We start from the raw sequence: 18,021 nt of genomic DNA on the forward strand, positions 1-18,021 counted from the left end.
TTATTTCCACAGCCGAGATGTTCCCTTCCATTCACTGTTAGTGTCTCATTAGAACAGGATAAGCTATGCTGTGTTTGGTTTTGCTAACAGAATGAGCGTTTATTTCTCATGCCCATAGATTCCTCTACTGCTGTCCCCAGTTAGACAGTTCTACTGGGCATGGATCCCTCCTCCAACAAGTGGCTCATAGTTTGGGACTCCTGTTTTGGGGCTCCCCCATCTTCTGGGGTCTTAGAGTCTTTCACTTCCAGCCATGTGGAGAAGGTAAAAAGAGATGGAGGATTCACATATGTTCGTTGGTGGACCTTCCACCTACAGCTCATTCTCCAGAGCTTAGTCATATGTCTCACCTTGAAACAAGGGACTGGAAACATAGTTTGGCCATGATCCTGGGAAGAGGAGAAGACAAGGGTATTGGGAGTTTCACCAACTCCATCCCAAGGATGAAGGAGCAGCACCACAAATAAATGTTATGACTTTGTCTAAGCCTGTCCTGATAGAATCCTCCCTGCTGTTTATGTTGGAGGTAGGTTATTGGTAGTTTTGATGTAAAGAAGAGGTTTATATGTAGTGATTAGAAAATGAAATGTGCTAAGTACAAGGATATTTCCAGCTGACTCAAATCTCTGCAGAATAAAACCAAGTTCAAATGAAGTAAAGCGTTCCCCAACAAGGCTGGAACTTATATGGAGATATTCAGGTTCATCTTTAAAACTTCAGAGTGCACATTAAAAATACTTGTTTATTCTAATAACAACTTTAACTCTCTTTCAATGACAACACTTTCAAACCATGATGATGGCCCTGTTATGAAAGGTACATAAAGCATGTGCAGCTACAACAAGATTAGGACATTTTAACTTGAATTTGAGATTTCAAGCATGAAATGTTTATTGTTTGATCTGAATTAGTAAGCATATGCATCCTGAAAACCCTCATGAAGATGGTCAAGGGTCCAAATTTTGCTGATGCAGAGTTTAACTGTCTTTAACAGAGTAATACAGTCGAGGAGATAAGAGTATGACTATCAGAACTGTTAGGTCTGGGTTCAGTTTCATTCAATCTCTTACTTGATGTGTGAACTTGACCAAGGTTCTAACTATTTTAAATAAGGCTATGTTTTCTTATCTGTAAAAGTGGGATAATATAGATTTTATATATCTACCTACATACATGATACCTACATAATATAGATGATACCTACATAATATTGTTGTCATGCTAAATAAGACAACACATATAAAAGTTTCTGGTAGATAGTAAGTGCCCAATTCTTAGGTATTAAATTACCTTTACTGATTGCAATTTAAATATACTGTATACATATTATTTATTATACTTGCTTATTACATATTTAGTTACAGACCAAAGATATGTGTGTGGTTAAAAGCTTAACCTTTGCCAAATTTTTGACTTCTGTATTCCCTGCACCATGCTTCTTTCTCTAGGAGACAGCATGATTTCGTGAGTTTCTGCACGAAGAGGCAGGTTGAATCATGTGAAGAATGTTGCATCTTCCGGCATTGATTTTCTGTGCAAATCAGTGATTCAGGCACTCTGGGTTTCTCCATGAATCGGCTTGTAATTAATGAACAGCAATCACCTATTTACCACTTAGGGGCCCTGCGGGAAAATTGAAGATGAAGTATTGTATACTCACTACAATGCATTTGCTATTTAATAGTCAAATAGAAACCATTTTTTTCAGGTCACTGTGGTTAGGAAGCTGGGAGTGATTTTTATGGCAGATAAAGTTCTCCTTGCTGGAGCTCAGCTCACTGACTCAGAGTGACCAGGCTGTGGCTTTGCCTTCCACCCCCCTGTCCTCCCCGCAGTGGTCACCTCCTGAGTATGGCCACCTCCTGGCTCATCTCGCCTGGCAGCAATAAGATTGCCAGAGCCGAGGAAGACTGGAGTTCTGCTGTTTGGAGCTCTACCATAGGAAGTAAAAAAAGCAAATGAGATTATCTTGGTTTTCTTGTTACTAAAGGCTTTCTTACCAGGTGTGAGGCAGACACTAGTGTAATCAACATATTCTTTAAATTTATAGTCACATTTTCTGTTGTCTTAGCAGAAATTGGACAGGGGTACAACATGAGATGATTTTTTATTTATTTCCCTCCTTCTTTCATTGCTTCCTTCTTCCTTCTTATGTTTTTATTTTTTAAAATAGAGACCACTGCCCAGGCTGTTGTAGTTCAGTTTGTTAGATCATCGTCTCATACACCAAAAGGTGGCAGGTTCAGTTCCCAGTCAGGGCACATACCAGGTCAGGTTTCATCCCCAGCTGGGGCATGTACAGGAGGCAATGGATCCATGTTTCTCTCTCTCTCAAAAAAAAAAAAGAAAGAAAGAAAAGAAAAGAAAAGAAAAAGGAAAGGAAAGGAAAGGAAAGAAAAGAAAAGAAAAGAAAGGAAAAGATAGAAATCACCTGTAAGCTTATTCCTAGAAAATAGTGCGGTGGGGCTAAGCAAAATGTAGGAGCTCCTAGTGGCAAATAAACTCTTGAAAACTCTCAATCATATATTTATGAACTCTGCTCTGAGGAGCTACCATGAACCACAGAACCTGAACTCTGAAATCTGCATCCTTTTCTCAAAGCGTTGTCACTTCGCTTGCTGCCACTGGACAATGCATTGATCGAAGGCAAGGAACACACCGCATGTATCCCCGTATCCCTGCATTTCCCTCAGAAAAGGAGCTCAATAGCTGCTTGCTGATCTGTTGAACAGACCTGAGCATGGGAGAGATGATCAAGGAGCGTTGTTTGGGCTGCAGCCAGGGAAGGTTCTGAGCTTGGGCTGCCAGTTTCACTTACTGTGGTTAGAATTGCCAAAAGGCTGTAATTGTTCTAGGGTCTGCAGATAAAACTTTGTCTTCTAGCACACCCTGATCTGATCCTGCATAAAAACCCAAGTCCTTCCTCATCTCAAGAGAACACTGGGTTGGTACAGCTTCGCAGAAATCAACAGTACCTTTCAGGAGCCTTTATCTGAAGAAAATCAATAGCCCCATAATCAGTTGGAGCCCTTGCCCAACTGCCTTCCTAGTAAACACATTCTGTCTCTCTCTCATGCTTACTACCGATTCATATGAAGCATTTGGAGTAGAATTGGATTGTGTAAGCTCTCCACTTCATTGCAAATAGGTGGATGTGTGACTTTCATACTAATGACTACCACATGCGACAATAGAAACCCATCACCATGAGATATAGCATTTTTAGAAGGTTCTCTTGCATCAGTGACACCCATTTATGCTGCTGAAAATGCTTGTGTCTGTCTGCTTTGATGTAGGAAATGGGAGTCATTAGTAAGACATGCATGAACTGGACAGATGAAACCAAACTTCATGCTTGGGTCTTTACGCCGCCTGCAGACCTCCATGCGTACAGTTACATGAATGAATGGATGTTTTCAGTCAAGGCCCTGGGAGATATGTAGCTACTAACCGGGAGCGAGGGGGGGGAGGGGGGAAGTGGGGGAGAAGGTCTGTAAACAGCTCAGGTGCTTGTTCTCTCTGTTTTCATCTTTGCATTTGGCTTTCAAAGGCATCTTAATGGGTGGGGTGAGTTCACAGTATTTGTGCGTCTGAATTGTCCTATTCTAGTTTCCAGGGAAGAGCAGAAGAGGTGAGAAAGGAGGAGAGTGAGACAGGGCAGCCAAGCTCCCCGAGCTTCACAGGGCAATGCAATGTTGAGGTCAGGTGTGTTTTGAACTGTGGCGTGAAGGGTGTTAGCCTGCAGGCATTACACATCTCAGAAAAGACCACATTATGCAGCAAGAAACTCCGCCAACTGCCCCTCGTAACATCTGTATCTGATTGTAAAAGAAAGATAGGAAATAGTTTTGCCTCTATCATGCTGCTCCTAAATCCTGATCGAACGGAAGAAATGGCAGCTGAGGGATGCTTAAATAGTGCCGTGCGAAAATGAAGTGTGAACAAAGTGCCCGTTAAATAATGAAACACATTTCTAATGGATTGCAAGAGCCTCTTAGTGGTGCCCAGGACTCCCGAAGAAAATAAAGAAGAGGCACTTAGAATGCCCTGCAATGTATCTTGCGCCTACAATTTATCTTGGCATTTTTTTGTTGAACATTCCATGAAGACCGAAAAGATCATTCTTAGAAATGCTTCTACCCTACTTTTAAAAATGGCTGCTCCCATTAACCGAGAGTTTTGAAATAGTCACAATAATCATACTTCTAAAATTTTATTTTAAGATAATGGTAGATTCACATGCAGTTTAAGAGATAATGCAGCGAGATCCCATAGAGCCTTTAGTTGGTTTCCCCCACTGGTAACACCTTGCAAATCTAGAGAACAATATCACAACGAGTATATTGATATTGATGCAGAACATTTTTTTTTAAATATAATTTATTGATTTTTTTACAGAGAGGAAGAGAGAGGGATAGAGAGTTAGAAACATCGATGAGAGAGAAACATCGATCAGCTGCCTCTTGCACACCCCCTACTGGGGATGTGCCCGCAACCAAGGTACATGCCCTTGACCGGAATCGAACCTGGGACCCTTGAGTCCGCAGGCCAACGCTCTATCCACTGAGCCAAACCAGTTTCGGCGATGCAGAACATTTTAATCACCACAAGGATCACCCATGTTACCCTTCTGTAGCCACACCCACTCCTTAATCCCAAGCAAACACTAATATCTAGTTTCTATCATTTTGTCATTTCAAGAATATCATATGGTAAATGGAATCAGACATATAGACTTTTAGGGTTGGATTTTTCCACTTAGCCAAATTCTCCAGAGGTTCATTCAGATTGTTGTGTATGTCAGTAAATGTTCCTTTTAAGTGGTGAGTGGTATTCCATGGTATAACTGTACCAATTGGTTAACCATTCACTCATTGAAGATATGTAGGTTAATTCCAATTTGGGCTATTGTGAAAAACTCTGCTCTATTTTCACCCAGGTCATAGTTTCTCTTTTCTACTCTTTCACAGGGTAAACGTTTTTAATTTTGACAACATCTAATTTATTACTCTTTTACTTTCTAGATTATGCTTTTGGAGACATCTAAAGGCTTTTTGCTTAGTCTGACTTCCTAAAGGTTGTGGCCTATATTTTTTTCTAAGACGTTTATAGCTTCATGTTTTACATTTAAGTTCATGATCCATTTGGAGTTAACTTCGCATGAGATGTGTGGTTGTCAGGTTCATCTTTTGACTTGTGGAAGAGCAATTGTCCCACCACTATTAGTTGAAAAGCTTTCTTCCCTCCATTGAAATGCTTTCCACCTTATTAAAAAACCAGTTGGGTATATTTGTGTGGATCTATTTCTGAATTCTTTATTCTGCTTCATTAACCTATGCATCTTTCCCTCCTCCAATGCCACACAGTCTTGATTACTGTAGCTGTATAATGAGTCTTAAAATTGGATTAATTGATTCCTTCCACTTCATTCTTCTTTTCAAAAAGTGTTAACTATTCTAGGATCTATGTTTTCCATATAAATTTTAAAAGAATCCTATCAATGTCTATAAAAAAACACACCTTAATTACTAGTAGCTTTTGCTAGGTACTGCATTAAACCTGTCTATCAATTTGAGGGGAATTGGCATATTTAGTATATCGTCTTTTCTGAGTTACAATATGATATGCCTCTCCATTTATTGAAATCTTCTTTGATTTCTTTCTTCAGCATTGTGTAGTTTTCAGCATACAAATCCTGCATGTGTCTTGTTAGATTTATGCTTAAATATTTAAATTTTTGAGCAATTTTAAATGGTGATATATTTTAAATTTTGATGTCTTTATGTTTGTTGTTAATATATAGTAATATGATGGAGTCTCTGTATGTTTTTCTTTTATCCTGCAATGTTGATGAACTATTTAGTTCTAGGAGGGTTTTTGTTTGTTTATTTTAAATAGATTCTTTGAGATTTTCTATGTTGGTAATCATGTTATCTGCAAATAGAGACCTATTTTTCCTATTTGTTTTTATTAAGAAAGGGTGTTGAATTTTATCACATGACTTTTCTGCAACAATTGATGATCATGTGTTTTCCCTATTTAACCTGTTGATATGATGGGTCACCTGGGATTTGTAAAGGCACCTGGGATTTGTTTTAACTAAGCATGGTAAGACACACAGTTGCTAAGAACAAAAACCAACAAAGTGTTACACTGTCATTGAATCAAGGCTTACCATCTTTTAAAAAAATCTTTATTGTTGAAAGTATTACATATGTCCCCCTTTAAGTCTTGAGCTAGATCTGCTCCAGCTCCTAAGAAGTGCACCTCCCTGAGGGTGGTGGGCCCTCTTAGGGACCTGGGGGACATTTGTGTGGCAGACGACTTCCCCTTTACCGGCAGTTTGCTAACATGACCAGGCTACATGACCAACACTGATGGACATTGCCCGGAAGAGGGTTGTGTCTGCTAATTTTCCCTCCTTCACCTTTCTCTTTGCATCACACACACACACACACACACACACACACACACACACACACACATCATCCTATATAATAAAGAGGTAATATGCAAATTAAGCCTCACACCCTCACAAGATGGCTGCCTATGACCAGGGCAGCAGGGTGGTTAGTGAGGGATGACCAAACGACTGAACAGCAGGCTGCGTGGGGTGACCAGGCCGGCAAGGGAGGGGGCAGTTGGGGGTGACCTGGCCAGCAGCAGGGAGCAGTTAGGGGCAATCAGGCCAGCACACAGAGGCAGTGAGGGGCAATCAGGCCAGCAGTGAGGGGCAGTTAGGGGTGACCAGGCAGGCAGGCAGGTGAGTGATTAGGAGCCAGTGCTCCAGGATTGTGAGAGGGATGTCGGGCCTAAACCGGCAGTCAGACATCCCCCAAGGGGTCCCGGATTGGAGAGGGTGTAGGCTGGGCTGAGGGGACCCCCACCCCATGCACAAGTTTCATGCACCGGGCCTCTAGTTATTAATAATATGGTCAGGCTCATTTGAGAATACCCAGAATATTTGCACATTGCCTTTATTGCACAGGAGGTCCTTCATTTGCATTTTATAGATGGGACTTGAAGAAAAGTCATCCTGTTTCTCCTCTGGCCTAAACCCAGAAGTCTGAAGCATACGATTTTATGTGAATTTATCTGCACATGGTCACTGGCTGAAGGAGAGCAGTAAAAACGCACTGGGCCTTCAAGCTGGCAGACTCGAAGCCAGAGCCACCCTGGAGAGAACTGACAGGGTCTCAGGCCTGTGTTTTGTCTTTTACCAGTAACTCCTCTGACACAAATAGAAGACAGTTCTGATGGCTTTGATGATGGAGGTTCCATAGACTAAAGCTAAGGCTCTCTAGATATTTTTAAAAGATTAATATTTTCTTTTGAGATTTTACCTTTTGCCTCTAGAGTATTACTTATAGAGTTTTCTTCCACTTTACTAACCTAGAAATGTGTAATATAACAGACTCTCAGCAGAAATAAAATTCTTCTTATTGGTCCTATTTAAAAGAAAAACACAATAAAGCCCTGGTTTTATAGCTAAACCCTTTCCTCTCATTCTACAGCCCCTCAGAACCCATGTTTAGTGAGTGGAATAATGGATTATACTTCTGAATAACAAGTTGCAAAGGACCAAAAAGAGTAAGATTAGTGCTTAGCACTTACTGCCAAGGAAAAACTTGGGGGAATGGCTTTTTTTTTTTTTTTTTTTGGAAGCAAAGAATTTTTAGATCCCAAACTATTCCTAAAAGGGAAAAGATTACCTTATTAAGAGCTTTTCTATTTCTCAGTTCAGATTTGGAATAATGAGAGATTATGGCAAATGTCCAAATTAGTATAAATGATCTCTCTACCCTTACTTGGTGGCTTCATTAAGTTTTTTTTAAATAAAAGAAACAGAACAAAAAAATAAATACATTGCAAGATAAAAGACCTTTAATTGGAATTGTCTAGTATAACCTTCAAAATATCTAATTTCTTTGTTCTATGTAAAATGTCTACATAGAGGCAAAAATACTTTTAAGTTTTTCAAATGTCAACCCTAAGCACAGTTGCATGTATTTATTGGAAACTAGGTCTTGGTATAAAAGATGCCGAGAGAGCCTGTAGACTCAGAGGGTTCTGAAAAAAAAAAAAAAAAAAAAGTTAATAACCCTCTTTCCATGTTACTAAAAATGACCCAGGCAAGGCATTTCAGACACCTGCAGGAAGCAGCAAGCTACCTGAACTCTTAGCTCAGACAGCCAGGCCCCTTCTGCTTTCATCTCATCTTGCTAACCTTTGCAAAGACATTTGTTGCACCGAAATTGATTGCCAGCACACTTGGCAATTCAAATTGCATTAGATGCTCCTTCTTTTTAAATTCCATTAACCAAGATGAACGCCATGCAATCTGGGGAAGCCCTTCAGTGGGACCTCAGGTGCTGTGGGACTAGCTCAGACTTTGTGATCAAGGCTCCTTATTCTGTGAATCTAATTAGCACTGACAGCAGCTTCTCGGCTTCTAAAACACACGCCTGTGCCCTGATCTGGATTCCAAAATTGGAACCATTTTTAAAAACGCTCTTAGTATTTCCGGATACTTACAAAATGCGTTGATCTGCAGAAAAAGAGGAGCTCCACTAGGAGAATTCACTAGCCCATCCATCAACAAGTATCTTTTCTCTGGGACCTATTGTGTGGCTCCCTGGATGAAGTGAGGACCTGATTCTGTAATCTGTGAAAAAGGTGCTGGTACCCTTGGTGTCCGTGGATTCCGAGATCCTTTGAAATTCTTTCCCAACCCCTTTCTACAGAGCCTCACTCACCCACAAAGTACAGCCATTGTCATGGTGATGGATGGGGGGGGGGGGGGGCGGTGGAGGGGGCGGCTGGAGCAGGTGAGCAGAGAATGCGGGTAAGCAGGGAGATCTGTGCTTAGGGCTCCTGGGAACTGAAACCTTGGTTCCTTAAGGCCACAGAGAATTCTGATTCTCTCCTATCCAGCTGCACACGCTCCTGCTATGTGGGTGGACACATAATTGTGACTTGGGAAAGGCAGGCCTGGCACCCACGTACGATATTTAAGTTGTGGAGTCAAAGGGGTTGGGGAGTCAGGGCAAGGGGAACAGAGGACACCCCAGCAGATAGGAAGGGTGTGTTTTCTGTCTTTCCCACCATTAGCGAGAGCTTCCGAGAGAAGACGAGGTTGTCCTCCGGATTGCGGCCCTGCTGGCCCAGGCTAACCTGCAACGCGTGCTCCGCGCTCACTGAGTGTGTTTCTCTCTTTCCCCCCCAGGACAGCTTTCCCGCCCGCTTTGGAGGAGTCCATTTCGTCAACCAGCCCTGGTACATTCATGCCCTGTACACGCTCATCAAGCCATTCCTTAAAGACAAGACCAGGAAGCGGGTAATGACAAGAAGCGCCCAAAGCCGGGAATGTGGGGGAGGTGGGGGGGGGGGAGGAGGGACAACTACAGTGCCCCTCCTCTCAATCTCTCTCTCTCTCTCTCCTTCTTCTTCTTATTTCTCTGTGGTTTTTCTGCGTTTCCGCAGTCCCTGAGCGTTTGAGCTGCAGCTGGAGTTTGCAAATGGCCTGGATTCAATCAATAATTTAGTAGCACTGGGTTATTTTCAGAGTCCCAGTGACAAACCAAAGGGAATTTTGAAGGCACGCAAATACCAGATGCCCATGTTGCTGCCAATGCTTGTGGGAGGTATGGGGTCAAGCAGCTTCCTGTTCATGGAATATTTTAATAGCCAACATTTAGGAAGAAGCCGCCACTTGGTGTAGGCCTGGGAGTCAAGGGGAGTACTGAGGGGGGTGCAGAGGGCAGAGAATGCACCAGGAGAGAGGAGAGAGCAATGTGGAGGTGCATGTGCAGCATGCCTGGGGTGGGTGGTCTGCACCACTACTCTTCATCAGCAGGGATAATTAGGAGATCCCTGTAGCCGTAAATTGGGGCCAGGGCCGCATCCTACCCAATTTGTTCATAAACTTCCTTTTTAAGGACTGTGAGTGCAGCCCCTTTTCTGAGCAATAAATGAACGCTTCATGAAGACAAAGCTCTAGACACAGAATTGAATGCCTCCTTAAGTACCACGATCAGCGGCGCCGCATCCGAGGCGTCATTGCTCCATTGTGTATCAGAGGAAATACTCCGTCATACGTTTTGGAGTTTTGAATTGCTAACTGCTTTTTCTTTCCAGATTTTCCTGCACGGGAACAATTTAAACAGCCTTCACCAGCTCATACACCCGGAGTTTTTGCCCTCTGAATTCGGAGGAACCCTTCCTCCTTACGACATGGGAACTTGGGCCCGGACATTACTCGGTCCCGACTACAGTGATGAAAATGACTATACGCACACGTCCTACAATGCGATGCACGTGAAACACACGTCCTCCAGCCTGGAGAGGGAGTGCTCACCCAAGCCGATGAAGAGGTAAGGCCTGGCTTAGCAGAACCTCCAGTCCGAGGTCAACGGGCATTTTTGACTTGGGTCTATTGTGGGTTAAGCAATTGAAGACCTTTGCGGGCACAGAACTTAAAAAAGTAAATTGCGATACATTCTCAGCTGCTTTCATCAGAATTGGAAGCAAATGGGACTTGGCTGGCCCAGAAATATAGCTGTCCCCTTGTATTATAGAAACTGTTAAAGGCTAGGACCTCACTCACGGCATGATTACAGTCTTAGTCTCTAAGGAGTCTGCTAATGCCACAGACTGAAATGTTGGACCTTTGAGACACAGTGGATGGAAGAGCAGGCAGCTAGAGAATGTCCTCGTCATCCGTGCATTTGGAACCATTTATTGAGCATTTACTTAGCTGAAGGCACTGATTAGTCACTGGGAGTACGAAGGTGAAGAAGACATCGAAAGAACAGAGCGTGGGCCTGGAGAAAACCTGCTGAGCAAGACATTCAAGCTGAGATCTGAAGGATGAAAATCAGCAGCCCAGGTTTAAAGGGGGGGCGGGGGGGGGAGAAGAGGCTCCAAGCAAAGGGGACACCCAGGGGCATGGAGGCACTAGAGGGATGGGACACTTGACTGAGGCAGACAGGAATGCAGGGGTTGGGGGTGACAGTGCACATGTTCTCAAGTTCCCGAGAGTGTTCCATCCAGGTCGTGAAGTACATTGCATCTCTGCATACTGTGCCATAGAAGAGGTATTTTTAAATTGATATACAAATAACATAATGAGGGATTTCTCATTGCAAAAAAATAAAACCTTACATTTAAGGCTAAATTCCCCTTCAACCACTATCTTGAATCCCAATCCCTCCCCATAGGTAACCACTGTTATCAGGCTGGGGTAGACCCTTCCATTAAATTCTCTAGGTAGTACAGTGTATGGGTTTGCTAGGGCTGCTGTGACAAAGTCCACAGACTAGGTGTCTTAAACAATGGAAATTTATTTTCTCACAGTTCTGGAGGCTAGAAGTCCAAGATCAAGGTGTTGGCAGGGTTGTTGTCTTCTGAGGCCTCTCTCCTTGGCTTGTAGATGATCCTGTTCTCCCCGTGTCTTCACATAGTCTTCCCTCTTTTTATATGGACACCAATCATATTGAATTAGGGCCCACCGCACTTGACCTTAACTACTTGTTTAAAAATTCTGTATCCAAACAGAATTGGAGGTCCTGGGGGTTACGACTTCAACATACAGATTTTGGGTGGACACACTTTACCCTGTAGCATCTTGTTATGTAATGTCTGTGTTAGTAAATTTAGTCATAGTTCCTGTTTCAATACTACATAGCATTCCAGAACATGGATAAATCAGACTAGCCATTTCCTTTTGATGGGCATTTAAGGGTGGCTCAATGACTGTCTTTAATATGCCTCCTCATTCTCATAGGAAAGTCCCTCTGGGTAGACTTGGAACTTGGAAGTTGCCGGGACAGAGGGTGTGCGTATTTTCTTCTTCTTTTTCTTTTTTTTTCTTTTTCTAGCTGTATGATGACACCATTCATATAGTCAAAACATTCAGTTCTTGTAATTACCAGGAAGGTTGGGTTAATTTTTGTTGTAGCCTCACCATGGACAAAGTTGGGCTGAGTATATGTAGTCATTCCTGCTCTTACTTATTTATTAAACTTATCAGAGATCCAGAGAATTAGTTATAGAGAAAGGGGCCTAAAACCCCCAAGCTGCATCTCCACTGGCTCGAGTAAAGCATGGCCCCTATTCTCAGGTCCACCCTATCCCACCGTATGTGGTCAGTGATTGGAGGTGCCAGCGCTTTGGGGTCTGGTCCACATGTGCCTGGTAGGATTTCTGTTGGTCCTTTTGACCAAGTGCTTTCATCCTTATGTTCTCTCAGTATCCCTCCTGGATCCCACATATAAGAAGTGAGGTGTCAAAAAGACATTGTGAGCCATCTGATTTTGGGGGTGAGGATGGAGAAAATAGGGGAAAAGCCTAGACTAAGTTCAGGTTTCTGAGCCAGAAAGAAATTTTAAGTCACGTTGCCCCATCCTGGTCCCTGCCTGGGTAGTAAAAGTCCGTTTAACTGTTTTCAGCTGTTAATAGAATCGGCCATGACCTTAGTGATCTTTCCGCCCAAAACCCTCTTTTTACGGGGCGCACGTATGGATAACTACTCATTTCCGGCAGAAGTCATGCATCATCATGAAGTACAAGCCATACAAAAAGCATGAGGGGTGGCAGTGTGGGAACAGGAGCGCCTTGTCTTCCATGCAGTCAGGGCATAAAGGGTCCGTATTACTGGGTGGCATGGGAACAGATGTCCTGTGTGGATGTTACGTTCAATAAAATTACAAAATGCATCCTTTCTGAATGAATGACCCACAGTCTCAGCTGCTCCCTCATTGTCATGTGGCTGGTTTTCAGGGAAAAAGAATGGAAGTTCTTAGTTTGGGGGTGTCGTTCCTACTCAGCAGCTAAGGCCTGAGATGTTGCTTCTAGAAGCAAAGACCTCTTGGGTAAGTCATAAAATGCCCAGTGTTTTATGCAGGTTGTTGGACAGGAATTGGTTAATATTTCTTAAAAAACAAAGAAAAATAGCTGCTTAGCCTCATCGCTGCCTGTGACTCTTGCTGAGAGACACAGCTTTCGCTTCTGCGACAGAAATGAAGGGGCCCTCTCCTTAGGATTCAGCCACGCACCGTTGGAGTGAAAGGCAATTCTGCACAATGAATTTGGTCCCTGAGAAAATGAATGGGGCTGGAAAAAACGTGTGCAGGGCATGTTTTCTCTTCTTTTCTACACAGAATGACATGGCAGATTCTGAGATAAAGTGTTTGGAGCTCCTGGCAAAGCGGAAGTAAGATTGAATTAGAGGGAAATGGACAGATGTGGCTGCACGGCTTGGGTGCAATTTCAAGTTCAAACAGTTCCATTACGCACCGTGTATGTTCTGAGAAAGATTCCTGTTTGCCCAAGCACCACGGTCAGATGCAAGCACTTGAGAAGGGAGGTGTAGTCCAGGCCAGAAAAAAACAAAGAACATTTCTTCCTTGTGAGCAGGTTGCTGTTGGTAAACAAACATTTTGCTGGATTCCAATAAAGCCGATGCTGTGTATGCCCACTCACCATCTAGCCAGCAGTGAATCTCTCTTACATGCTTTAATGATCAGAGTCTGTGCTAAAAACCTCTTTGCTGTGTCATTCTTGAGAAACAGGGTGCTGCTTGCATTCAGAATTATGGTTTCTTTTCAGATTTAGGCAAACCCTTGTTGTAGATAGCATTTGGGCTTACCGTGTCCACATTGTGGTGTTGGAGTTTTTATGCCAAGGCCACAAATAAGTGCGCTGAGCTTCCAGCATCTCCCTGGAAACCTCTGTGTTCCTGTGACGCGGGCGATCCTGGGAGCCCTGCTTCACTTTGCTCTGCTGCTCGGACAGGCCTCTGAGGTGCCATCACACGTCACCACATCCTAACCCCCGCCTGCCGGCTGATGCTTCGCGACTCGGACGCGGTGGTTACACTGTTCTCTTCCTCTCTGTTTGTCTTTATTCCCCAATTTTGCTACGCGTGGGTTCTTGCCATTTTCTTCTACTGATTTCTTTAGCTCTGTGACCTTGGGCAAGTCACTTAACCCTGCCACATCTTGGCTTCCTCGGTTATTAAGTGGATATAACCCCAGGGGGCCAGTGTTAGAGTGGAATGACAGAGGCATGAATAAGTACCCAGGAGGCACTGAAAAACAGCTCAATAAGTAGTGCTTTCTTCCCCAATGTTGTACATGAGGGTTTCCATTGTGATTTCTTTCCCAATGGAAGTTTCTACTAAACGATGAAAAGTCCCGAGCCCCCAACAGAGAAGCAGGCAATGACTGGGCTTGGTTCCCTTGAAAGGAGATGCCTTGAATTCCTGGTTAGAAGTCAGACTTACAGCCCTAGCCCATTTGACGCAGTGGCTAGAGCATAGTCCCACAAACTGAAGGGTACCCGGTTTGACTCCAGTCAAGGGCACATGCTTCTGGTTGCAGACTTAATCCCCAGGCCCTGTCGGGTGCGTGCAGAAGGCAACCAATCAATGTGTCTTTCTCATATCGATGTTTCCCTCTCTGTCGCTCCCCTTCCCTTCCACTCTCTCTAAAAATCAATGGAAAGATATCCCCAGGTGAGGATTAACAAAAAAAAAACAAAACAAAAAACACACACACAAAAAAAACAAAAAATTAAATTTAAAAAAAAGTAAGACTTACATTGGCCAATTCCATTCTGTGCTGTATTTTATGCATCGGGCCAGGATCTTTGCAACCCTGCACCCAGGATGTGGCTAGGAAGAGTAGGGGCAGGACACAGAAGGCAAAGCCAAGGAGAAGGAGGAATCCGCGACACAGACCTCTTGCCTCTCTTTCTTCTTGTCTCTCAAGCGGCCTCCTCTTCACCACCCTGGCCTGACCTCAGTCGGATCGGCCCCTTTTTGCCAGGCCTCCTCTGTCACGTCTTTGTCCTGATTCATTTGCTTCCTAGCACTTCCCACTTTCCAGAGCTTTCCATTTGCTTCCACATGGTCACTGTGAGCCCCTTCTCCCCAGCTCTGGAAACAGGTGTTTCCTAGACTTGTTTTGAGGATTCTTGAAAACCGAGCTTTTCAGGTTTTGAGAATTAAAAAAAAATAAATATTTTAAAAAATAGATAATTTTAAAAAATAGATAAAATAAACAGATTATTATCCCCATGTTATAGATAAAGTGGCTGGGGCACACAGAAGTTAAATGATTTACCCACAACTAGTAGGTAGCAAAATATTGTAAATTTGTTTTCTTTATTCCAGGTCAAATTCTTTCTCCTGTATCACATCTGTTATCACACTGTTTGTGCCTCCCTGCCCACCTCTTTCCCTCCCTCCCTTTCTCTCTCTCTTTCTCCCTCCTTTCCTGCCATCCTTCCACAAGGGTTTATTGAGCACCTTCTTGGGTATTGCATTTGCTCAGCTCTCTTGGATGAAGTCCATTCCCATTCCTGCCAGCCTCAATTCTACCCAGTCTTTTCCACTCAGTTGAAAAGCAAATTTCTTATCACACTGTCCTTGCGATGTGCTGTTCCTAAACCCCATCTGGGCAGGGAAGGTACAGACCCTCAGGAAGAAAATTGATATTCAGGCTAATCTAGTAATATCAGAGAAGATCCATTAACACGTTAGAATTGAGATCCATTAATGTACTGTCAGTTGACCCCAAAAAATAGGCCCCTGAAAGGTCATTTTCATGGAGAACACCAGCCATCCTTTTCCAACTCCCACGGAAGGGGTCATCTTCATTGTCTCAGCTGTTGGCAGCTTCTTGTGTTTTTCTGCCTGTTTTCAAACATCACATTCTAGCTCTACCAAAGCCACTCCACTGAAGCTGTGCACCACCAATTCAATGGGAGGAGAACCACGAAGAACAATTAGAATGCGCTAGAACGGACTGACAGCTCTTTGTGCCAGTCTAATTCTAATGAAATACGACTCTATCCAAAGCAGGAGGTGCAAGCACCTGCAGCCATTTGCTGTGCTATTTTAAGTTCTGATTGGCAGCAAAAATACCTCTCCAGAAATACCTGCATGTTGAAAACACGTAATTTTTCACACTCCTTCTGACCGTGTCAGAACTCCTGAATCCACATCAAAATAAATATAGCACTGTGTTCCATTCCTCAGAACTTTGCAGACCCACATACACGGAGAATGTGGAGCGAGTCCAAGGCTAGTTGACTGGTTCAGGTATAGATCGGGCCATAAGGCATCTATTAGACCTCCCTCTGATACCCCGGGTTCCAATGAAGGATTTGGGCACAACCTACTAGTTAGGACCTTGAATTCTCTCACACTTCAGGTGCACTAGGGCCACTCTGCTTAAGGGAATTCTTTGGTAAATTGCTCAGTAAAATCAAGAATACTTTCATCATGTAATTAATCTCCTGCTCCATAGCTATTTAAAAAAAATCTTTATTGTTGAGAGTATTACAGACATCCCCTTTCCCCTCCCCCATTGCCCTCTCCAACTGGTTCCCGCCCCATCCCAGGACTTCACCATCCTACTATCTGTGTCCATAAATAATCTCTTCCCACCCACCCCACCCACTTCCCTCTGAGATTCACTGTCAGTCTGTTCCATGCTTCAATGCCTCTGATTGTTTTTTTCACCAGTTTATTTTGTTCATTAGATTCTTTGTTCATTTATTTTTAGATTTGATTGTTGATAGATATATATTTGTTGCCATTTTATTGTTCATATTTTTTATTTCTTGCAGTTCTCCTCCTCCTCCTCCTCCTCCTCCTCCTTCTCCTTCAATAATACCCTTCAACATTTCATATAATACTGGATTGGTGGTTATGAACTCCTTTTTCTTGTTTGTGAGCTCTTCATCTGACCATCAATTCTAAATGAGAGCTTTGCTAGAGTAATCTTGGTTGTAGGTCCTTGCTATTCATCACTTTGAGTATTTCTTGCCACTTCCTTCTGGCCTGCAAAGTTTCTGTTGAGAAATCAGCTGACAATCGTATGGGCACTCCCTTGTAGGTAACTAACTGCTTTCCCTTTCTGCTTTTAAGATTCTCTCTTTGTCTTTAACCCTTGGCATTTTAATTATGAAGAGTCTTGGTGTGGGGCCTCTTTGGGTTCCTCTTGTTTGGGACTCTCTGCAATTCCTGAACTTGTAAGTCTATTTTTTTCACCAGGTATGGGAAGTTTTCTGTCATTATTTCTTCAAATAGGTTTTCAATACCTTGTTCTCATCTCCTTCTGGCACCCCCATAATGTAAATGTTGGTACACTTGAGGTTATCTCAGAGGCTCCTTACACTATCTTCATATTTTTAAAATTTCTTTATTGATTATGGTATCACATAATTGTCCTCATGCCCCCATTCCCATCCCAAACCCCTCCCCATGTGTGCCCCCACCCCCCTGTTGTCCATGACCACTGGTTAGGCTTATATGCATGCACACAAGTCCTTTGGTTGATCTCGCCCCCTTATCTTCATATTTTTAGATTCGTTTTTCTTTTTGCTTTTCTGATTGGGTGTTTTTTGCTTTCTCATATTCCAAATCATTGATTTGATCCTCAGAATCCTCTACTGTTGAATCCCTGTAAATTGTTCTTTATTTCAGTTAGTGTATGCTTAATTTCTGACTGGTCCTTTTTCATGTCTTTCACATTCTCACTAGGATCCTTGAAAGTCTCATGAAGATCCTTGAGTAATAACCATGGTTTTAAACTTTGGAACCATGGTTTTAAACTCTGTATCCAGTAGTTTTATTGCTTTCATTTCTTTCATTTGTGACATGTTTCTTTGTCTCTGCCTTTTGGCTGCTTCCCTGTGTTTGTTTCTATGTATTATGTAGAGCTGCTATGTCTCCCGAACTTGGTATAGTGGCCTTGTATAGTAGGTGTCCTATAGGGCCCAGTGGCCCAACCTCCCCAGTCACCTGAGCTGGACACTCTAGATACACCCCTGTGTGGGCTCTGTGCACAGTCTTGTAGTTGAACCTTGATTGCTGTTGGCATCTCTGGAAGGGGTTGACCTCCAGGCCAATTGGCTGTGAGGACCAGCTGCGACTACAGTGGGAGAGCTGCTATGCAGGAGGCGAGGCTCAGCTGTGAAGCAAGGCAGGCTGGTGCTAGTGCTGGGTCTTGG

At 43.1% G+C, this 18,021-nt stretch overlaps 1 protein-coding gene across 1 annotated transcript in view; it reads left to right on the top strand.

Annotated features, from left to right (window-relative positions):
- The window catches only part of CLVS1 (clavesin 1), a 123,393-nt gene that overhangs the window by 94,557 nt on the left and 10,815 nt on the right, over positions 1–18,021 (top strand). Inside the window, exons 3-4 of the mRNA XM_008143307.3 lie at positions 9,227–9,337; positions 10,138–10,373. Coding sequence (XP_008141529.2) covers positions 9,227–9,337; positions 10,138–10,373 — 347 coding nt within the window. The remainder of the gene's footprint in view (positions 1–9,226; positions 9,338–10,137; positions 10,374–18,021) is intronic.

This window comes from Eptesicus fuscus, chromosome 19 (assembly GCF_027574615.1).
Source record: "Eptesicus fuscus isolate TK198812 chromosome 19, DD_ASM_mEF_20220401, whole genome shotgun sequence".
Lineage (NCBI taxonomy): Eukaryota > Metazoa > Chordata > Mammalia > Chiroptera > Vespertilionidae > Eptesicus > Eptesicus fuscus.